This window comes from Anolis carolinensis, chromosome 1 (genome assembly GCF_035594765.1).
Source record: "Anolis carolinensis isolate JA03-04 chromosome 1, rAnoCar3.1.pri, whole genome shotgun sequence".
NCBI classification, from domain to species: domain Eukaryota; kingdom Metazoa; phylum Chordata; class Lepidosauria; order Squamata; family Dactyloidae; genus Anolis; species Anolis carolinensis.
The window spans coordinates 205853926-205878945 of NC_085841.1; the positions used below are offsets into that span (position 1 = coordinate 205853926).

The 25020-nt window shown below is 38.8% G+C and overlaps 1 protein-coding gene across 1 annotated transcript in view; it reads left to right on the forward strand.

Annotated features, from left to right (window-relative positions):
* The window catches only part of nfe2l2 (NFE2 like bZIP transcription factor 2), a 40607-nt gene that overhangs the window by 12266 nt on the left and 3321 nt on the right, over positions 1-25020 (forward strand). Inside the window, exons 2-4 of the mRNA XM_003226765.4 lie at positions 22741-23010; positions 23171-23275; positions 23497-23694. Coding sequence (XP_003226813.1) covers positions 22741-23010; positions 23171-23275; positions 23497-23694 — 573 coding nt within the window. The remainder of the gene's footprint in view (positions 1-22740; positions 23011-23170; positions 23276-23496; positions 23695-25020) is intronic.

Consider the following 25020-nt stretch of genomic DNA (forward strand, 5'->3'; position numbering starts at 1 on the left):
TCCGGCCGTCCAATGGTCTGAAGAATTGTGAACTGGCCCCCTGTTTAAAAAGTTTGGGGACCCCTGTTCTAAATTGTTGAAGGTTGCCTTTCTTTCTTTTTACTGGAAACTGATTTAAAATAATCACATATCTATTTCTTAGTTGGGACTTCATCGCATTCAGAAGTTTCTGTAGAAAAGGATTTCACCCAGAAATTAGCAATTGCCTAGATCAGGAGTGTGGATTTTGCTATCCTTACATGTTGTGGGGATTTTGCTGTTCTTAGATGTTGTTGTAGCGGATTAAACCGCTGAGCTGCTGAACTTGCTGACTGGAAGGTTGGCGGTTCGAATCCAGTGAGCAGGGTGAGCTCCTGCTGTTAGCCCCAGCTTCTGCCAACCTAGCAATTTGAAAACATGCAAATGTGAGTAGATACCGCTTCAGCGGGAAGGTAATGGCACTCCATGCAGTCATGCCAACTACATGACCTTGGAGGTGTCTACAGACAACACCGGCTCTTCGGCTTAGAAATGGAGATGAGCACCAACCCCCAGAGTCAGACACAATGAGACTTAACGTCAGAGGAAAACCTTTACCTATCTAGATGTTGTTTACCTGCAGCATGTAACAGCCTTAACAATGGGAGTTGCAGTCTAAAATCCAGAGGCTATTTGATTCGCATACCTGCCTTAGATAACTTTGGAATCAGAATAACCAAGGATGAAGTTCAGAAAGAGAAAAGATTTTGTAGGAATCCCAATACTTCTTTTATTTTTGCTCTTCTATTAATTCAGGAACATTCAGGAACGTGTGAGCTTGGCTAGACTAAATATTGGAGAGGGCTTAAATTCACACAAGTCAGACATGATTGTATTAGCCATGCAACAAAATCCACAAAAGAGCAGTGCCTTTATTGACCAACCAAAATGCACAAAAAGCATCATGCAAGCTTTCAAAGCTATGCTGGCTTCTTCATCAGGCTAAGATGTTAAAAACCAGGTAAGGGGGGGGAGTAAGGCACTCTCTTTCTTCATCATATAAAGACTGAGGACAAAGGACAATAAAAAAGGATAATAGCAATTCAACTCTAAGCAGCAGAACAGTGACTTCCCTTGAGATCCAGGGAAGGTGTTTGACTCTTTCCTCCTTGTGCCTCTTCTTTACCCTAAATGGTTCACCTATCTACTGGTTGGCAGCTTTCCCTCCACATGCAAAAAGCCAATCATTTCTTTATTTGAAATCTCCTCCTTTGCCTTCAAAAGGTCATCAGGGCATTTCTGTGCATTATTATGTTGGAAGTATGGGCACAAGTCTGAGCAGATATTGGTTGGAGCAAATTATACATTAATTTGTTGTAGGCGTGTTCTGAATTCTGGCCAGAATGAAAAAGTAGAGCGCCGATTAACAGCCTAGTTAAACTTTGTTTTGGCCCGAGTTTTGACATTCCATTCCAAAGCAACCGATTTCTTTCGTTTCGAACCCTCTTTGAAAGCTTGGAAAAAGTACATTCTAATATTTTTTCATTTTTGTAACCGAAGCCTGCTCTGGGGAAAATGTTGGACCCTGCACAGAAACATATATTGAGAAGTGTAAACGTTAGCTTGAAGCACTAAAAGTATTATCAGTCTCTGGAAGGACACATTTCATCTGCTGCTTATGCAACCAGCCAATTTGACAACAGGGAATGGTCGAGCAAGGTTTGTTCTGCATACCTTTAAAAAAAAAAGTAATCTGAACTTGGCAAATATCAGTTCCAGGGTCCTGTCCTGATAGCTGAGAAATCAATATTGCCCAATACTTGTTTGAATAAGAGAAAACATTAATCTGGTTTCTGAAATAGAAAACGATGCAAATGCAGAGAAATACACATTATGACACTCTAGTACAACCTAGAATTTAAAGATTTTTAGTGTGTATCCTTCAGTATCCAAAACCAGATTAAAGCATCTCGGTATTTACGTCTGAGGCCCCTTCCATACAGCTGAATAAAATCCCACATTTTCTGCTTTGAACAGGAAATATATGGCAGTGCAGACTCAGATAACTCAGTTTAAAAATGATATTGTGGGATTTTCTGCCTTGATATTCTGGGTTATATGACTGTCTGGATGGGCCCCGAGGGCCCCTCCAGAGAGGCCCTGTATCCCAGGATCTGATCCCAGGTTTTCTGTTTATCCCAGATTATCTGACAGTGGGGACTCATATAATCCAGTTTAAAGCAGAAAACCTGGGATCAGATCCTGGGATATAGGGCCTCCCTGGAGGGGACCTGAAACAAGTCTGAAACTGTTATACAAAAGTAAGTCAGACATCAGGAAGAAGATTGGGCTAAACATGACATATTTTATTCTCAGCTTACTCGTTTTTGAGTTCCTATGGGATGGTTCTGCGTCTGTATTCTCATCATTTGTCAATATAATCAGTCCTCTTCCAAATCTATTCTTTAGTTTGCCACTTTTTATTAAATTAAAAAGTAATTGAGGTTACAGTGCAATACAAACTAAACTTGTAGTAAGTCTATTAAACTCAGTGGGGCTTACTTCTGAAAAGGCACATCATGCTGGGAATTAGATAGCAAAATTGTATGTATGCTAGCATATGGACACAGATCTGTAGTATATGCATAATGGTGAATCTAAAATTTAAAGGTCTTTTTCTGTTAATGAAAACACAGACAAATTGTCGTAAAACTCAGGCGACAATCTTGCTCTGATGGACTGGTTCCATAAAAGTTTATTTGTAGTTGCTATGTGCCCTTAGATCAACTCTGCCTGATGAGTTTTTATAGGGTTTTCTTGGCAAGATTTGGAGGTTTGTCACTGCCTTCCTCTGAGATTGAGAGAGTATAGCTTTCTCAAAGGGCCCTTTTACCTGCCATATAAAATCCACATTATCTGCTTTGAATTGGATTATCTGGCAGTGTAGACTCATATAATCCAGTTCAAAGGAGATAATGTGAATTATCTGCTTTGATAATCTGGATTATCTGGCAGTGTAGAAGGGGCTAAAGTCACTTAGGGTTTTTCATGGCTGAGTAGGGGTTTGAACACTAGATTTCCAAAGCTATAGTTGAACTTTCAAACAACTACACCCCCTAGCTCAAGTTAAGGATTATATAATTGCAAAACTGTCTTGTAGTGTGACAGAAGACTCTTAATTGGTTTTTGATTCTCTGTTTTTGCTGGAATATACAAACATACTGGCATCTCTGTGGAGATTGTATGCATACTATAGTTATTAAGGAGTAAGTTGTATTGAACTTACTCTATGATTCAAGGTGCACAGAGCAGTATTTTTAGTAGTTTTTTAATCTATTCCTGCATTGTTTGCCAGTAGGTAATTTTGTTGGATTGACTATACTGAATGCTTTTGACAGAACAACAAACATTGCAGTCCACTCAATACTTTGCCTAATATTTTTTCATAAATTAATGGTATTATCCTGTTTGTCCAATGGCTATAACTGGGGTTTTCTTTTCTTTTCTGGAAACTCCAAGGACCCACAACTGAAGGCTCATAGACTGGCAGCAGTCCATGGACTGCCATTTAGGATAGCACTGTTTTACATGAAATGAATTATATGTACTAAGAACACAGTATACAGTGTTCCTTCACTTATCACGGGGGTTACTTTCCAGGACCACCCGCAAAATAAGTGAAAATCTGCAAAGTAGGGACACTATATTTATTTTAATATTGACACATTATATTAGTAGTTAGGTGGCCTTTCTCCCCTTCGCAAGCCTTCTTCCTACAGTTCTTCTTGGTGCCCTTCTCTATGGCGCCGGTCAGTTTCCCTTTTGCGCATGCGCCTCCCTCTTGTCGGCATCCAGAATGCGCAAAAGGCAAAACAGTAAGGGAGTGAAAAGCGAACCGCAAAGTAGTGAGGGAATACTTTATATACAGTACTAGCTGTGCCCGGCCACACGTTGCTGTGGCGAAGTATGGTGGTATAATTACTACATAGCATTACTGCGCATTGAACTACCTTTTCTGTCAAATTTGTTGTATCGCATGATGTTTTAGTGCTTAATTTGTAAAATCATCACCTAAATTGATGTTTAATGGGTTTTTCTTGAATCCCTTCTTATTATCCAATATATTCACTTATCCAACGTTCTGCCAGGGTGTTTATGTTGGATAAGTGAGACTCTACTGTATATTTATAATGTTATATTATCTGCTTAGAACTGGATTATATGAGGCCCCTTCTACACAGCTGTATAAAATGCACACTGAAATGGATTATATGGCAGTGTGGACTCAAGATAATCCAGTTCAAAGTGGATAATATAAGATTATAAATGAGTTATATAGCTTGTGGAAGGGCCTTGAGTCTACACTGCCATATAATCCAGTTAAAATCAGGTAATCTGTATCTTATAGGCAGTGTGGAAGAGGCCTGAGGCCTAACTCTGCCTGTCCCCTGGGCTGAGTGGGTTGCTAGGAGACCAAGTGGGCAGAGCTTAGCCTTCTAACTGGCAGCAATTGGATAAAAACAATTATTCCTCTCCCTCTAATTAGGACCTTATTTTTCTTTTCTTTTTGTTGTATGAACGTAGAGGCGTGGATGAGGGGTTGTGCTGCCAAGTTTAGTGTTTCTGGGATGTGTAGTTTTGTTGTTTTGTCCTAGGCCGAAATTCCATTACCCTTTTATATGTATAGATGATCCTCTTATCCATGAATTCAATATCCATTGTTTTCATTACCCACACTCCTGGAAGTGTAGATTGACCTTTTCAGGCCCTCTGATGCTACCAGCCCAATTATAGTAAAAATATAGTGTTCACTGTTGTCCGTGCTTATTTTTCAAATTCAAGAAATTATAATGTTGAATCTCACCTTCATTATTGAAATTCTGATACATCCTGTGCTGAAAACAGCATGCTCTACTGGTTAAAAACCATTATTACAGTATCAAATTTGTATTTCTCCCAGTTAGGAGCCCCTCCATTGATTACATTTGGCTTTTCTCAAGTATTGATTCGGCTGACGCTGTATGTTAGACACCTGCAAACTACATAAGGATGGTGCTCTCCCTTTTTTTTTGCTGGCACTGGGTGCTCCTCTAGATGAGAACATGGGGCTCATAAAACCATTGTGAATAGCCCTATTCCAAAGCTCTGATACTATTTTATGTAAAGAGGTTCTTTTATTAACACTTATTTATAATAATACACCAGTAAATTAGTTTCCATTAAGTTGTTTTCTGGGTCCAGCCCTCTGCATGTGATATGGCTGTAAACAGATAACCGCTTTAAAGAGAGTTCAAACATGATACGAGCCAGTATTGCCTATAGGGCAAACACTTCCTTTGTCCAGCTATTGGTTCTTGCCAGACTAGTTCTGCTGGTTTTTTGAAGCTCTTTTAAAGATTTTATCAAGGACGTGGGAGGTCATCTGCTATCCATGTGAGGGGGCCCAGGCCTGTACAGAACATACCAGGTTTTTCACTGATAATGTAAGGGCAGCAAACTTTTTAAAATGAGCAACAGCACAGATGTATCCTTTTTAGCTATCTGCCAGGGGATTCAAAGGAAGTGTTTACCCTATAGGCAATACTGGCTCATATCATGTTTGAACTCTCTTTAAAGCAGTTATCTGTCTACAGCAGGCATTGGTAAACTTTTTTGCCTTGGGGCCACATTGTGGACCTGGCCGGGAGGGAGAGGAGCCATTCACACGCTGGACAGGGCAGACCCACAAGGAGTAGTTCTGTGGAACTCATTGCCTCTATATATTAGAGCAATGTCGGAGTTGCGACATTTTGTAAAAGCGCTCAAGACTTGGCTATATACTAAATGGTGGTTTCTATGATGTCCAAATACAGACACAAACAACCCAGAGTAATACAAAATATGATTTAGTTATTTTGCCCAAATACACATCTTTTTGGGAGTTTTCAAAAGATAAACGGTCTGGGCAAAAATCTATTAAGCCTTTTCCCCTTTCTGTAAGAAAGTGCTTCTTCAAGACCTATAAATAGGTTTTCTTCAGTTTTTTATGATGTTATGGTATTGTGATATTGTGGAGAATACAAATATAAATGGCTAGTCTTCAAGTGTAATCTGCATTCAGAATTTCTTAATTTTTTATTGTTTTTGCAAAGACAACATTGTTTTTGGAATAATAAGGAAACCATCCTCTGCCCCAACAGCTCTTCCTAAGAAAGAGGGAAACTTATTTTGTCATTTGTAATGACCTATCAAATAGTCTAGGAACAGATATTTTTAATAGTCCAAAACATCTTATCACCAAATAATTGCCAGTAGAGCAGTCCAGGAAAAGAACCTTTTCATACGATGAAATTTCTTCTAATTGTCTGAGTTATAACCTCATAAGCGTAACTTTTCAAAACAGTAGTAATCCCATGTGTAAATGTGGATCATGAAGGCTTCCCAGTATGGGGTAAAACGGTTAAAGCTAAACTACTCTTACTGCTAATGCTTAGCAATTATAGATAACTTTCTGAGTTGTTCAAGTGCTTTCAAATATGCCGACTTCTTGCAATTCCGGCCACACCTCTGTAAAGTACACCAATATCATTATCCTGACATTGCGGGTGAAAGGGAGCGAGGATTGCTTAGGGCACTTTGCAAGTTCAGGACAGAAGTACAGTTTCAATCATGTTTGCCTTGTTTTGTTTTCCCAGCGTGGGTTCTTTGAAAGTGTAATTACATTTTTATATTTTGCTTTTCACTGTTTTAGGTATTATTATTTTTACATTGTTTGAATTGGAAATTGCCCCATTTATGGCACTTTCATATGTGTTCACCTATGATTCACTTTTGTCCTTTTTTGTTATGAGTCTGCAAATACAATCACATTTATGTATTTGCTCCATAGCATTTTGGTGTGCATTTTCTCCTAAAATATCTATTTTATATACATGTTTGCGCCCTTTAAAATTCAGAATTGTATTGCAGAATTCACAGAAGCATGTAATCCAAAGAGCCCTGGTCTTTAACCTGCAGATGAAACTGGGAGATATGAAATAGATTGATTCACAGATTCAAAAACATCCCTAATTTAAACTCTTCTGTTGCAATAATGTCCTTTCTGACTTCAGTTTGAGATGGTGGGAAAATAATTTAATGAATGATTCAGATTAATGTATTTGTTATGCTATATTCAGATTTTTTGGTGGTGATTGGCATTGCCTTTCTCATGAGCTGTAACCAGCCCAAAGACACCCAGTGAGTTTCATGGCTGAGTACAGATTCAAACCCTGGCCTCTCAAGCTCCTTCTACACTGTCATATGATCCAGATTATATCAAAGCAGATAATCCACATCTGCTTTGAACTGGATTATATACGTCTACACTGCCATATAATCCGGTTCAAAGCAAATGATCTGGATTTTATATGGCAGCGCAGAAGGGACCTCAGTATCCTAGTTAAACACTCAAACCGCCACATGGGCCCTACCGTAGTATTTACTGTAACTAATTATTGAAAAATATTGTATTTACTCATTTTCAAAATGTAGTTGAACTACAATATATTAGGTGCCTGTAGACAGGGCTGGCCAGAGATAATTTTTAATATTAAGCGGGGGTGGGGAAAAGCGCCCCCCCCCCCCGCCGGCGCCATGGGAGGCGTGGCCATGTGCTGCGGGAGGCGAGTAGCGTGGGAGGCCCCACCTCCCGCGCTACTCGCCCTGACCCCGCCTCCCACGCCCAGTGCACCTTGGCCCAGCTGGCCTTGCTGATGAGGGCATTTGCTGATGATTTAGTGATTGTGTTGCAAAATCCTTTAGAATGCATAGAAGTTTTACAGGGGAGATTAAATTAAAAATAATGTTGACAAAATATGAAAAAAGAAGATCAAGATCAGTTGATGGACAAATCTGGCTTTAGAATTCAGAAAAGGGTTAAATATTTATTGCAATGACAAATATGAATTGCAAGTTACTTCAAAATAATAATGTTAAAACATGAAATTAAATTAAGAGAGATTTACAAAGCTAGAAAAATTGAATTTGTAACTGCTGTGTAGAATTTCAGTGATAAAGACAAATGTCTTGCCTAGCATGTGGTCTTGATTTGAAACAATACCAATTTTGACTAATGGCATGCAATTCAAGCAATACCAGAAAGATTTGTCAAGTTAATATGGCAAGGAAAGAAACCAAGAATTAAATATAAAGTTTCATAAGATGCAAAACTAAAGGGCTGGGTATACCAGATAAGAAAATGTACTTTTCTGCATGTATTTTGGTTTCACTGAAAGGTTATATTGTATTGAGTATAATAAGAGTTTACTGGCTCTAGAAGGGCATGACCTGAGATTTGGAAGGCATGGATATCTATGGTACAATAAAGCTAAAGGGAACATAGATTTTAGTAATTTTTGTGAGAAATGCTTTGTTAAACTAAGGTTGTGCCTTAGAATGCATTCTCAGGTCTCAACACAAGTATTTAATACAAAGGAAACAACAGCAAAAAAACCCCGCAAAGCCAACAGGAAACTGAAAGTTACTTGGGAAGGCCAAGAGCTCGAACACTGTTTCCATCCTAAATACCTTGGTGTCACCTTAGATCGAACACTAACATATAGGAAACACTGCATGAACACGAAGCACAAAGTAGCTGCACGCAATAACATCCTGCGGAAACTGACTGGCAGCGCATGGGGAGCAGACCCACAAGTAATAAGAACATCAGCCCTGGCTTTGTCTTTCTCAACTGCAGAGTATGCCTGTCCTGTTTGGCACAAGTCTGCCCATGCAAAGCAGGTGGACATAGCACTGAATGAAACATGCAGAATCATCACAGGATGCCTTAAACCTACACCTGTTGATAAACTCTACAAGTTAGCTGGCATTGCCCCTCCTGACGTGCGATGGGAAGTTGCTGCTAACGGTGAGAGAAAAAAGGTCGAACATTGTGAAAGCCACCCACTGCATGACTATCAGCCTCCTCCCACCAGACTCAAGTCAAGGAAGGGCTTCATAAGAACCACCACTCCTCTTGATGTTCCTCCAGCAGCAGCAAGGGTGTCTCTCCGGGCAGCTAAACCTGGCAATTCTAACTGGATGGCCCCCCAAGAGGGTCTTCCTCCAGGGGCAAACCAGGAATGGGCAACTTGGAAGTCCCTGAACAGACTCAGAAGCGGAGTGGGCAGATCTAAAGACAACTTGGCAAGGTGGCACTACCTGGAGGAATCCTCCACCTTGTGTGACTGTGGAGCTGAACAAACAACTCCGCATATGTATGCTTGCCCACAATGCCCTGCCTCATGCACGGAGGAGTTGTTGTTTAAAGCTACAGACAATGCGGTTGCTGTTGCCCGCTTTTGGTCCAAAACTATTTAGTTGCTTGTGATTTCTTCTTTTTTAAAATTTCCATTATTTGAAATGTATTTGTTGTACAATGCTTTTGACACGAAATAAATAAATAAGCAAAAAAAGATGGATAACTTATCAAAAACTAGAAGAATATAGAATTAAATTGAACTGGATGTTGCTGTCAGAAGGTGATGGTTTTCAATGATATTCTTATAAATAGAGATTTGAAAGATTTAAAATTGATTAAAAGATGTATAGTTTCGAACAGAGCAAATCTGAAATCTGAGTTATTGTTATGTACTAACAATGGATATTTGATTAGCAAATGTATAAACTTTTGTGAAAATTGGATATGGAAGAGGAACAAATGAAAGATTGTATGATAAAATGGGTTCAGAATTTTGCATATGATATACTGATGGAACAACGGGAAAATATGTTTTCCAGGGGCTGAAGTTTTTTATGTTAAGCTCTTAAGAAATTTTTTGTAAAATGATATATCAGCAGTTCATGACCCCAGAAAAATTACTCGAATGTATAAAATTGCCTCTAACGTATATTGAAAATATGATCAACATGCTCGGATTATTTACCTTATGTGATTAGACATATGATAAAACTGGGGGGGGGGTCAAATACATGATTTAATACAGACTTTTTTGAAGGCTAATATTCAATTAAAGCATGAATTGTTTTATTGGGGCAGATGGATAACCAGAAATATGTTAACTGTGTGCATTAATAATTACATTTAGTAGAATACGTGTATGAATAATGTTTTCATTGGAGAAGTAAAGTTTTATATATTAAGACTTATACCCATTGTAAAGAAAGTTGGAAGTAATGGTACATTTTCTTGTTTCTTACTTTATTATCTCTTTTTCACTGTTTTCTCTCTTTCTTTTTATATATATAATCCTTTTTCTTTTAGTGTCGATATTCTTAAAATTACTTAAAAAAGAAAAATGGAAGGAAATGAATAGTTGATCTTGTATAGAAGCAATAACTAATTATTGGTAATGAAGATTGTTCTTACAAACCATTGCAGCACATGGCACTTTACATTGCTGTTCCTGACTAGTCTCAAGCACTTCCATAAAATTTTCCAAGTTATATCACATCACTTTGTGGAAGTCTAAAGGGGAAATTTGTTGCTTGCACTTTAGTTACATAAACACCAAGCAGCTTGAGAAAAAAAAACCCCTGTGCAAAAAGTCCTATGACAAAATGTTTTGGTTTCCAGAATTCCCATTTTGTATTGCTCAACATCTGTTCACATGTGACTTACTGCAAATCAACTAAAACCTGGTTCTTTACAAATTTGCTACTTTTAAAAACTCTTTTATGCAACAGTTTTAAACTGATGAACATTATTCTTGCTATTGAGTTGTAATATTTTCCCTTTCCTGAATCCCAAGAATAGACTTGTGATAAAATTCTTGGAGCATGCATCTATGTTTTTTCTAATTGTAACACTCAGGACTGTTGGGTAATCCATATGTAGTGCTGATACATAACTTTGTACAGAAAATATACAGAAATAATTTGTGATGAGGCCTATTGAGCATTATGACATCAAATGTGATAGCTGAAGCCGAGTAAGCCCTTGTAAAATTATATTTTGAATAATAAAATGCAAGATCATAATAGATTTTATTGAGATGCAAATCTGCTTTGCTAATGTTCTTCCTTGAATCCCATTTTCCTTCTTAGCTTGATATTTAAATTATCAAAGCACTTCTATTTGCCGTTCCATTCTTCCCATGTGGATGAACACTCGGTCTGCATGTGGGATAGAGATAACCTGGGGGAGATAGATGGGTCATATAGCTCTTCATACATAGCTTTATTTTAAGGGGGAAAAGAATGATAGTAGCATAATACAAGTTCCATAATACAGTAACATAATCCAAACATAAAGGAGCCCCAGTGGCGAAGTGCGTTAAAGCACTGAGCTGGAGACCGCTGTTAGCTCCAGCTCCTGCCAACCTAGCAGTTCGAAAACATGCCAATGTGCCAATAGGTACCGCTCCAGCGGGAAGGTAACGGCGTTCCATGCAGTCATGCCGGCCACATGACCTTGGAGGTGTCTACGAACAGCGCCGGCTCTTCGGCTTAGAAATGGAGATGAGCACCAACCCCCAGAGTCAGACATGACTGGACTTAACGTCAGGGGAAAACCTTTACTTTTAATCAAAGCATAATGCATCCTTTATCTGGAATTTCAAAATACTCCAAAAGCCAAAATTAGCCACATGGGTGGCTGAGATAGTGACACCTTTGCTTTCTGAGGGTTCATTGCACACAACATTCATTTCATGCAAAAATTATTGTGTGTATATAATTATCCTCAGACTATATGTATTTGAGATGTAAATGAAATTTGTATTTTATTGGGACCCCAACTCCAAGATATCTCATGATGTATGTAACTGCAAACATAGGTATTCAGAAAATCTAAACAAACAAAAAATCTGGAATGTTTTTGGTTTCCAACATTTTGGATAAGGAATATTCAACATGTAACAACAACTCTGTTGTCATAAATTTAGCCTGACTGGCAGCCCAGGTCCGACCATTTCATGTCTGTGAAATAAGAGGATGACATGCTTCAGTAGCAGCTTCCTTGCACTTTTTTGCTGTAATCATAGGGTTTGCACATGGAGATTGCAAGAACAGTGTGCTATCGATAAGATACATTTGAATATTTATCAGCTGCACCCTATCAGTATTGGCTTGATAGATAAAGCACTGATAAGCCTGGTTGAACTGATGGTGAAGACAAACCCTACCAGGTTTAGCAATTGAGAGTGAAGTTTCTACATATCTAGATCACATGAATACTGCCCTACTTCACATCTGTTTTGACTTGTCAACAGGGCATTGTGATAGGTAAGATTTATAGTGGACTGTTGATATCTGCTGGGGTTTGGTTCCTGGACTCCTGTGGATACCAAAGTCTGTAATCCAGCTCCATTTCATACAGGTAAAGGTAAAGGTTTCCCCTGACGTTAAGTCCAGTCGTGTCCGACTCTGGGGGTTTGGTGCTCATCTCCATTTCTAAGCCGAAGAGCCGGCATTGTCCATAGACACCTCCAAGGTCATGTGGCCGGCATGACTGAATGGAGCACCATTACATTTCATACAATGGCGTAGTAAAATGATGTCTCTTCTATAAAATGGCGAAATCGAGTTGTTTTTTTTTTTGGATTTTTGTGTGGAGGGGAATATTTTCAAGCAGTGGATGGTTGAGTCCATGGAAATGGTGGACTGACTGTATCTACTTTCAAGGGAATGTGCCTATAGTCAGACCCCCCCCCCCCCGCATTTGCTGGGGTTAGGGGTACAGAACCCCCATGAAAGTGAAAACCTGTGAATTAAAAAATGCTATTTTTATCTTAGAAAACACCTTTTGAGGAATCTTTAGGTCTTTCAACATGACGCCATGGTCAGTGTCTAATGCAATGGTTCTGAATCCCAGGTGTTTTGGCCTTCAACTCCCAGAAATCCCAGCCAGTTTACCAGTTGTTAGGATTTCTGGGAGTTGAAGGCCAAAACATCTGGGGACCCACTGGCCTACTGGAAGCCATAGAATTGTATTGGAGAACCTAGATTTTAAAAAAAATTAAATCTATTAATAATCAAATTTGCAAAAGTATAGAGGGCCGACTGTACTTCAAAATTATTTCTAGATCCCAACTGTCCACATCTCAACTTTTCCTGGTTCACTCTGGAACACAACTTCAATGTTGGGAATGCATGTAATGTGCAGGAGGCACCAACATTATATTCCAGCATTTAAACCATGGGTAAAAATATTAGAGATTTTCAACATTTGGTGTATTTTGCTAAACCTTTACAAGAGTATGATTTTTCACTTCCTTCCAATTTATATTTATATTTGTGGTTTCCACAAATGGCAGAAGCTTTGGTTTATAGTTCAGAAAGAATAAAAGTGTGCTTTCTGTTTCTGTAAGGAAGATTTCCAATCACAGCAAAATAGCAGTTATGATCTTGCATACAATATGCAGATGCCTTTTTCATGCGCAGGTATGAAAGACGCCATATGCGAAGTGATCTTTTAAATAGTGGTGTAATTGCACATAGGAAAATGAAATGATTTCTAGAGCAGCAGTAGTTCAGTTGGAAATCTTTTCCTTTATGACTTGAGAAAGACTTGGAAGTTTAAAAGGTGTTTTTAAAAAGAAAAATAATAAAATAAACCAGCTTGTAGAACTTGCACTCTCTAACAATTCCCTAGTTAATACTACTAATAATTTTTAAAATAATAAAATGTAGTAATTATTGCCACACTTCCAATTTCTAGGCTTGAGAGAGCCTTAGTCTCGGCTATAAAATAAAAAAAATGCTCATTTCTCAGTAGATGGAGCAAAATGGAGTGTTTAACTGAAGAGGCTGAAATCCCCTGAGAATTATTAAAAAGGTGGTGTGTGAGAAAAGCAGATCACATGGATTCCTGAAATACAAGAAAGAAGTGTACAGTACTTCTAACCAGTGGTAACAGGCACAGGCATGCATTGTATGTACAGTAGAGTCTCACTTATCCAAGTCTTGCTTATCCAAGCTTCTGGATAATCCAAGCCATTTTTGTAGTCAATGTTTTCAATATATCATGATATTTTGGTGCTAAATTTGTAAATACAGTAATTACAACATGACATTACTGCATATTGAACTACTTTTTCTGTCAAATTTGTTGTATAACATGATGTTTTGGTGCTTAATTTGTAAAATCATAACCTAATTTGATGTGTAATAGTCTTTTCCTTAATCCCTCATTATCCAAGATATTCGCTTATCCAAGCTTCTGCTGGCCCGTTTAGCTTGGATAAGTGAGACTCTACTGTATATATACTATGAACTATGGGAGCTTCTAGACTGCAGAATTAATGTAGTTTGACACCACTTTAATTACCATGGTTTGATGCCATTCCATCACAGGAGTTGTCATCTTTAGTAAGGCACCAGCCCAAAGAGGGCTGGTGCCTTACTAAACTACAATTCCCATAGCATTGAGTTGTGAAACTTAAAGTGGGTTTTTGTGTGTGTGTGTGTGTCAGGAGCAACTTGAGAAACTGCAAGTTGCTTCTGGTGTGAGAGAATTGGCTGTCTGCAAGGATATTGCCCAGAGGACTCCCAGATGTTTTACCATCCTATGGGAGGCTTATCTTATGTCCCCGCATGGGAAGCTGGAGCTGACAGATGGGAACTGACCCTGCATCCCGGATTTGAACTGCTGACTTTTCGGTCAGCAGTCCTGCCGGCACAAGAGTTTATTGCACCACCAGAGGCTGTGGAATTAATACTGTGTCAAAGTGCATTAATTCTACAGTGTAGATGCACCCCTAGTTTCCCAAAATGTTTTGTCCGGGTCATATAGGCTTGGATTCTGGTAGATCCAGGGCAGAGACATGCCACTAAAGTAGTAAGAAAACTGAAAGAAAGGAAGTCACCAGCCTCAGAGGATGAAAGAAGAGGGTGAAAAAGTCACGAGTCAGCAATATCCATAGATGATCCAACACCAATAGACTACAGCCACCTTTAAAATGAAATTGTAAAGAAGCCTGACAACACACTGTTGACTTCTTTTTCTTAAAGTAAACAGCTTCATCTGCTTTTCAGTCACTTTTAAACAAGTATTCTGAGAGTTATCCATTTAGCAGAAGACTGACAATGCCTTCCTTCAGGAATCAGGCAAACAGAACAAAAGTCATTTTTATTACAATTTTAAATTTGGTGTAATTTCTTCCCTATCTGGGCCAGTTTACTTGGGGTCACAATCTGAATTACTTTTTATTTTTTTAAATAAGCATGCGAGCGAAGGTTGATGGCGGTCCATGTAAATGCGTCTGTTCTCCTTCCGTCCCCAAATTTCATTGCACACTTTCCTGTAAAGATCTTCTACTCTATAATTAATTTATTTTTTAAAGCCTCCTGGCAGGGATTTATAATGTTTGGACCACAGAAAGCTTTTGTTATACACCTAGTATAAAATTCTAAATATGAGGTCGTTGCCTTGCTCCTTTGTTTATCCTGATGCAAATATGTTTGCTAAAAGAGCCATAAGAGTTAATAGTCAAACTTTACAATGCACGCTGAGAGTTTCACATAAAATGTATAACTGACTACCCAGATGGCAAATGCTGATATGTAAATCTAAAACATGAAATTTTCCGTTGGGGTCCAGATGGCGGCTTAATGTGAATTGTTTAACATTTATGTTTATCTTATTAAAACTGCCTTTTATAAGTCCAGACAAAGCTCGCAATGTGGTTTGGAACAGACTCTGGAAAAGCATATCAGTAAATGAGTAAAAACACCAAATGCCAGTCAGCATTTAATTTCTAAAAAAGAGAGGCCTTCACACACAAGCCTGCTGAGAAATCCAAAGCATTTTGCCCTGGAAGCCCTCGTCTTTTCATTGCTGAGCATGTAGGGACAGGTTGCGATGGTTCAGTGCCGAGGGAAAGGCATTTTTTGTATACCATGGGGAATTTGCTGTGGGTTAGATCCAAGTTTACACAGAGCAGAGTTTACTCATGTAATGCTCACATTGGAGGAAGAAACCCTGATTTCTCCTTGCTCTTATAGCCCTTGTGTCCGCCATACCGTTCCCAAGTTTGGGAGATGCCATGGAAAAATATGGGAGACATGGGGCAGGAGGAAAAATGGGCCAAAATGACTCCACCCTCATTGCTCTACTATTAAAGCAGCTCGCGGTGAATGTCTTGGACAGGAGATTCGGAGTGGCATGAAAGAACAGTAGTGGTTAGTTACTTAATTTTGGGTGTGTTTGTTTGTTTATGTATTGCTAGTGAATAGGGAAATACAGTACACTTGTGGTTTTCCCCCCCTGCTAGCCAAGTAATATTGGTCATGATCTTGGTAGAGAGGGGGTGGCATTTGTTGCTTTACAAAATATCACAGGGTGGTTTTCTTTGGAAAGAACCCATTGGACTTCAAGCTGGATGTACATTACTATATAATTCACTTTGAACTGCATTTTTTGACCAGTGTAGACCCCTATAATGCAGTTTGATTTGCATTGAACTGCATTATATGGCACTGTAGATCCAGCCTCGGCCCCTTCAAAGAGGGAAGGAGCACTTACATTTATGGAAGAATAATAGAATCCTAGAGTTTGAAAAGACTCCAAGGGCCATCCAGTCCAGTGCTATTCTGCCATGCAGAAATATACAATCAAAGCACTCCTGACAGAGAGTCTGGATCCAACCCGTGGCTGTTTCACAGATTCTAGGACTCAAACTTGTGGTGCTGAGAACAGATTTCAGGATCGGGGTCAACTAAATTCTGATGCCAATGTAAACGTCTACATTTCCTTTTGCCTGTAGCAAAATAGGATCCTTTTTCTTGAACACATCACTATCCATGCTTTGCTTTTAAGCAGAGGCCGGATGGCCATCTGTCGGGGGTGCTTTGAATGCGATTTCCTGCTTCTTGGCAGGGGGTTGGACTGGATGGCCCATGAGGTCTCTTCCAATTCTACTATTCTATGATTCTATGATTCTACCCAACTTATTCAGAGCACTTCTGTTTTTCAACATTAAAATGGAGGATTAGAAAACAGAATGAAAGGGGGAGAGTGCAATATACATGGATTAATTCAATCAGGGAAGCCACAGCCCTGAGCTTGGCAAGATCTGAGCAGGGAAGTTGATGCCTGGGCTGTTGCAGGTCTCTCATTCACAGAGTTGTAACTTGCCACAAGTTGAACTTGATAGAAAATAACAAGTACTTCCTAGTGAGGTTCACTTTCAAACCTCGGCTTAATGATGAAGTTAACTGAATAAGCTTAGGTCTGAAGCCATGTAGAATTAATGCAGTCGGACACCACTTTAACTGCCATGGATCAAGGCTATGAAATCATGCAAGCTGTAGTTTCCAAGGTTTTTAATTAATTAATTGATTAAAAACATCTATATTCCACCCTTCTCACCCCGAAGGGTACTCAGGGCGGAGCACAACATATACAGTAGAGTCTCACTTATCCAACATAAACGGGCCGGCAGAATGTTGGATAAGCGAATATGTTGGATAATAAGGAGGGATTAAGGAAAAGCCTATTAAACATCAAGTTAGATTATGATTTTACAAATGAAGCACCAAAACATCGTGTTATACAACAAATTTGACAGAAAAAGTAGTTCAATAGGCAGTAATACTATGTAGTAATTACTGTATTTACGAATTTAGCACCAAAATATCATGATGTATTGAAAACATTGACTACAGGAATGTGTTGGATAATCCGGAACGTTGGATAAGTGAGACTCTACTGTATATTGCAAGCATTCCATGCCGGGACATAAAATAAACTATAAATATACATAAACACTAAAATCCGTTATCTTCACATTAAAACCATGATTTAAAACCATCACAAGTCAGCCGTACCGGATCTGGCCAGCAGGGTGAAATTTCCTATTGCTGCCAATATTGCACTGTCCCAAAGGCTTGGTCCTACAGCCAGGTCTTTACCATCTTTCTGAAGGACAGGAGGGAGGGGGCTGATATAGGTTAGGTTATCACGGGGGTTAGGTTCCAGGACCACCCGTAATAAGTGAAAATCCACAAAGTAGGGACGCTATATTTATTTCAATATTTACACATTATTTTAGTAGTTATACACTATTTTATGTCTATCAACAGATCGTGTGTTGATAAATTACCTCCTTCTCTTCCTGTTGCCGCTTGGGCTCTTTTTCTCTCCCTTTGGCTTTTCCTTCCTCCCTTCCTTAGGCTGTAAATTGTAATTTTTTGTGATTTATAATAGTCTTTTAGAATTTATTGAAAAACCGCAAAACAGCGTATCCGCGAAAAGTGAACTGCGAAGTAGTGAGGGGACACTGTATAATGAGGCACTGAATTTTTGCCTAGATGTATGTTGTAGACCGCTCTGAGTCCCCTGTGGTGTGAGAAGAGTGGGATAGAAATGAAGTTAATAAATAAATAATAAATAAATAAATGCTGCCAGCTACAGAAGATCTTGCCAACCTGAAGTTAAAGCCGTGGGCAGGGTGAGCTTCCGCCGTCAGCCCAGCTTCTGCCTACCTAGCAGTTCGAAAATCACAATGTGAGTAGATAAAAAGGTAAAAGGCGCCCCTGAAAAACATGCTGGCAGAAGGCGTCTATGGATGACATGGCTCCTCAGTATGAAAGAATGGAACAATAGCACCTCCCCATGGCTGAGTTGAGCACAGCCTCCAGATGCCAGAGATGAAAAAAGAGGGAAGCCTTTGTTTATGTATTGTCTATTTGTCAGTTGGGAAAACAACATTGAATGTTGCCATACCTGTAATCCACTCTGAGTCCCCTCGGGGAGATAGAGCAGTATATAAATGAAGTATATTACAGTGTTCCCTCACTTATTGCGGGGGTTATGTTCCAGGACCACCCGCAATAAGTGAAAATCTGCGAAATAGGAACACTATATTTATTCTATGTGTGGAGGAGAACGAACCACAGACCACTTACTACAATACAGTCTGTACTTTATTTTAGCAGTTACAATATACAGTCCACCGGCAGAGAAGAATAATGGAAGCTAAATAACCCTTTTTTTAAAATTTCCAACCCTTCCCTCCCCCCTCCCTTTATTTCTCCCTTTCCCCCTTCTAAAACCCTTTGCACACGGCAAAAACCCGCAAAAATACTGCAATAAATGTGTACATTAATATTAATTGAAAACCCACAAAACAGCGAGGGAGCGAAAAGTGAACCGCAAAGTAGTAAGGGAACACTGCATCTTATTATTGTTTAGATGCACCCCATCTCACAGAGCTAAGTATATAGTGAACGTATACATTGAGGAAAGGTTCATAGACTTGTCACAGCTCATTGAAGAATTATAGGAGAGAAATATAAAAAGTAAGATATTCCAACCCACTGAGAATAAAGTTGTAGTACTTAATAATCACATCATTTTTGAATGTAAGAGTTACTGGTTTCTTCCAAGAATTAAAGCTGTGCATGCTTTCACATATAGCACTGGTCTTGACATTACTGAATGTCTACCTTAGAGCCTGTTCATGTGTTACAGAAACATGTGCTAGTTGAAAACCTCTCTTGGCCAAAATACAGATTTTTATAGGTGTTTAGAGCCCATAAGTTTTTTCCTTGGGCATTCCCCTTTCTTGGAGTTGCCCAAACAGCTATTTCCTCAAATCTAATGTAGGCAGGCAATCGCAAAACTAAAAGAGAACAAAATACTCATTGTGGAGCGACAAGTCATGTGAAAGGTTATTACACATTTCTTTATCAGGCATTGTTGTCAAGGCCCCCTGATAAAAGTATGATATGTATGCACCATTATATACTATTAGTTATAGACATGCTGAGGCTCGTTTTTAACATGAATATGGATTTATAGCTGACACTAACATTTATGAAACCTTTAAAATTTATAGTGAAAATATATTTGTGGAAATAATGTAGGATTTTACATTAAAGGGTTTTTAGAAAGAAAAATATATTAAAAGTTAATGAAATAGTATGTGTGTAAGACTACAAAATTATATGGATCTTTACCGGTGAAAAGATGTAGTTGAGAAGTTTAAGCATTTAAAAGGAAGTTGCTGCCATCTCTTTTTGTGTAGAGACTGAGCTTATATTTTTCCTACAATTTTGGACAACTAGTAACTAATTAAAAAATGTCTGCTTGCAATTTAAAAATTTCTGCCACAGTTTGCATGATTTTAAGCCGTGTTACTACTTGAACGGTATTTCATATTCTGTTCTGCATTTTTCGGTTCATTCCTCTATTTGTGATTGAAAATTACAATTCCTTTGAAAGGCTTAGTATGTTGAGGACCAAGGAAAGGACTGAATTCATGAATCTCTGTTGTGTAAAAGCAGCAGCAGCATCAGTTGTAATGGCACCCTGGAAATGAATGATATAGACATGGAATCTAAAATCCAGATCCTGCAGTTTTATCCAGAACATATTGCAAATGCTCAGACATGAAGAAGCCATTTTAAATTGGCTGAAGCGGGTGAGCAGCTGGTAAACTACTGGCCTTTAATGAAGCCCTGCCATATTGCACCATCTTCAATTACTGCCAGACTTAATTAGTTCATTTCACCATGACAATATGGAGGGACCAAACCCTTATTGTGGGCAGCCGTAGTAATTCGTTCAACGTCTTCACCGTTTGTTGCCTATTTTAGTGAAAATCTGACATCTTTGTTTAAGAGATTTCCAAATGTACTTGAATTAGAAATATGTATGCTGCCAACATTTTTGGTGAACAGAGATATATACAAGCAAAAACATGACTATGGAGGGTGAAAAGAAGAAACGTCAAGCCAACCCTTGTCGGGACTGCCTTCTATCTGGAAATCAATGCCCTCACTGCGAAAGAACATGCAGATCAAAAATAGGTGGACCCACTGCCAAGATCCTACTCTTGGAAGGCAATCCTACTCGGCCACGAGGGCTCACCCTTTGGATTAGATACAGAGTTCATTGGCCTAGCCTTGTTTTTTTCTAGCAGTGGCCATCCAGATGTTTCTGAAAAATTATCAAGAGAACAGGACAATCTTCAGCGTACATTTGATCCTCTGAAAATAAGCTATTTATGAATGTAGCAGTTGATCAGAACAATGTGAGTAGATCAATAGGTACCACTCCGGCGGGAAGGTGACAGAGTTCCATGCAGTCATGCCAGCTACATGATCTTGGAGGTGTCTACAGACAATGCTGGCTCTTCGGCTTAGAAATGGAGATGAGCACCAACCCTCAGAGTCAGACACAACTAGACTTAATGTCAAGTGAAACTTTTATCTTTAGCTTAGCTATTGATCAGAACATGAAAATACAATTTTTGAAGGTATAAGGATTCTAGAATCCCCAAACCAGCAGAGTGTACATTTTCCATGTTCAAAATACTTTTTTCAAAACCACCTAGGACTGCATTTACTATAGAAGAACTAGGTTGACACCACTTGAACCAACATGACTGGGAGTTGTAGTTTTTCATGGCCTTTAACCTTTCTTGCCAAAGAGTGCTGGTGCCCTGACAAACTACAACTCCTGGGATTTCATAGCATTGAGCCATGGTAGTTAAAGTGGTGTCAAACTGCATTAATTCTATATAGTGTAGATACATTAGTATTTCTCAACATAGATTGGATCTATCCAATCCTCTCATCAGCAGGCACTTTTGCCGAGTGGAAATACACGCCATATGATCTTGTCAAGTGTACATGTTTGTATAATCTTTGCCCTCCTCCATATTCCCTTGATCCTTCAGCCCCCAGTGCTGAAGGGTGGGGGTGAGGGCACTTCATAGCAGTTTGGGGAATTGGGGACTTCACGGGAAGGAGGAAATCAGTAAATATGCCCCCTCTCCATTTTTGTCAAGAGAAATTTTCTGTTGGTTCAGAAGCCTTATGTATATAAATCTCCACATCAGCAAAAACGAATCCTAGATCCAACCTTTCATCTCTATGTCAATATATTACATAATTATGCAATGTGTGAGTGAAATTCTTCCTTTTCTCATTTCCGATCCTGTTGGCTGTTGGTTGCATTGGTTAACTGAGTTTTAACATACCATAAGTGAAATATTTTCTCGTTTTCTTCATGTGGACCCTGACTTTCATGGATTTAATGAACATCCAGAAATGTAGATATGCCTGTGAATGCCGAGATATATTACAGTAGAGTCTCACTTATCTAACAATCGCTTATCCAATGTTCTGGATAATCCAACACATTTTTGTAGTCAATGTTTTCAATACATCATGATATTTTGGTGCTAAATTCGTAAATACAGTAATTACTACATAGCATTACTGTGTATTGAACTACTTTTTCTGTCTAATTTGTTGTATAACATGTTTTGGTGCTTAATTTGTAAAATCATAACCTAATTTGATGTTTAATAGGCTTTTCCTTAATCTCTCCTTATTATCCAACATATTCGCTTATCCAACGTTCTGCCGGCCCGTTTACATTGTATAAGCGAGACTCTACTGTAAATGTGGTTCTCATATTTCATTAATATTTGCAAAGTTTGGAAATGTGTTCTTATGGATATCAGTGGAACATGCTCCCTTGTACTTACAATGCTTCCTTGTATACAATTACATACCTATCACCCTTTCCCTTGTCTATATTCTTGACAAGTAAATGTTTCTGATGTCCGTTCAGTGTTTATAGGATTGCCTCATAAGTTTCAAACAAGTGCTCAGTCTTATTAACTTAATAAGACGTCCTTAATTATTAGCTGCTCAAAGTCACATTTTCTGATTAATTAAAATAATTTAAACCAGCATGCTACAAAGAATACCCAGAAGGTCGTTTAGACAATAACATCAGACCAGCAAATACACACAAGCATCTTGGTATTTGATTCCATGTAAATCAGCTTAGATATGAAATGCTTGAGCATCCATAATATTCCTTTTTTTGTCTCTCCTTCACAGGATATGAATCTGATTGACATTCTCTGGAGGCAAGATATTGATCTTGGAGCACGGCGTGAAGTTTTTGATTTTAGCCAAAGAAAGAAAGCTTCTGAGCTTGAGAAACAGAAGAAGCTGGAAAGAGAGAGACAAGAACAGCTTCAGAAAGAGCAAGAGAAAGCCTTCCTTGCCCAATTGCAGCTGGATGAGGAAACAGGTGAATTTGTTCCTATCCAGCCTACTCAAGCCATTGAATCAGGAAACACTGCCATATCCAATAATTACTCTCAGGTAAAAGCATCTTCGCTTTTCTTCATGCTGATTTACATATAACTTTCTGTCTAGCTGTTCTCCTTCGGTAAAGAAACAAAAGCTGTTGTTATTTGAACTGAATCAACGTTTTGCAGATTTGTATATTCATTAATATTTCCTATCTATTTGTCTAATACAGAACGTACATATTTCCAAGCAAGATGCGGACAATCTGTTTAGTGACGTGTTTGATGACTGCATGCAAGTATTGGCAGAAACGTTCTTGTTTGTAGAGGACCCAAAGGTATATGTTAGCTACGCTGCAAACTTGTTTGTAATATAGTCCTCTAGAGCTGTTAAAAAAACTCATTTTCTCTTTCTTTGGTAATCATGGTAGTCTTAATAGTGTGCCAATAATACATTCGACCGCAGTTGAATATGCTTTGGAGGATTGTATATCAATGTTACTTTAGGTACCAAGAGATTTCAAGTGTAACTGATGAAATCTGTTTCATAATATTCCAGGTTTCTCCAGTTGAATTTCAGCAAGTGGCTCCGTCTGACATTGAGAGCAACCAAGTATTTGTTGACCCTAATCATATGCAGCCGCTTGATTCATCTGTCCTTCAGCCTGCCATTTCAGAGTTTGCAATGACTCCTGGTGAGAGCACACAGGACATGGAACAAGTGTGGGAAGAATTGTTGTCTATTCCAGAGCTCCAGGTAATATTTGTAATCAGCACTTCGTTATAAGGTTATACATTTAGGTGTCTTGGACAAAGATTTGTTATAAGTTGAAAAAGGTATACAGATTATAATTGCATTCCTAAGAACCTGGGCAGAAACCCAGATTTACAGTAAAATCCTGTATTTGTCAATAGAGAAGTCCAACCTTGGTCAATTGGGCTTGCTCCTAGCAAGTATATATGTGAATAAAACTTCACTTTTAATGCTTAGCATTATTATTATATCCTAAATACCCCAAATGCACCAGATCCTGTTTGAATTTGGAAGCCAAACAGGGCCGGGGTTTGGAAGGGAAACAGCCAAAGAATGTTAGGTGCTGTAGGCTGCATTAAGAAGGCATAGAATACCAAAAAGAACGGAAATAGAAGGAACATGTGATCTTCCCAATGAGTTGCACCCCCCATCATGGCTTGCTATCAGCTATGCTGCTAGGATTGATAAAAGTTGCCATTGAACAACATGAGGGGGGTTAGATGTCTCTCGCCCAATAAAAATGCAAAATTGATGACTTAGATGGTTTTTCTGCCAAGGTGTAGTTGTACTGTAATTTCCATAGATTGTGAGAAACATCCTTCTTGAGAAATCTTTTAATTGTATTAAGCTTTTCTTATCAATGAAAAAAATACTCCCCCACTACTACTGATTGCATATTTGAGTTTTTTCCCATGTCAGGAGATACTTGAGAAAGTGCAAGTTGCTTCTGGTGTGAGAGAATTGGCCGTCTGCAAGGACGTTGCCCAGGGGACTCCCAGATGTTTGATGTTTTACCATCCATGTCGGAAGTTTCTCTCATGTCCCAGCATAGGGAGTTGGAGCTGACGGAGGGAGCTCGCCTGCTCTTTCCGGATTTGAACTGCCAACTTGTCCTGCCGGCAACAGCAGTCCTGCCGGCACAAGGTTTTAACCCATTGCGCCACTGAGAGCTCCAAATATTCGAGTGACAATGGCTTACACTAAAAAAAAATGGTACTGCCAGGTTTTATAGATACGTTTAGTGATCACTCTCCACTTCTATGCATTAAAAATTAAGGATTTAAAAACCTATCTTTAAAGCATAACTGAGTGAGTGGGCACTGCCTTTGTATCCATGGCACATGAACAGTCATGTCATAGGTCTCTAGTAGCAATGAGCATTGCAACTTTGTTACCCTAACTCTAAACCTTTTTATTTGGACAAGCTTTGGGCTGTTAACTGATTGTGGCAGAAGGGTCTTTTAATGGCTGTGCTGTACTTACAGCTTTTTACTATGCTATAAACGTGTTTTAAGCTTTTTTAAATTAGTGTTTTTAATAAGATTGCTT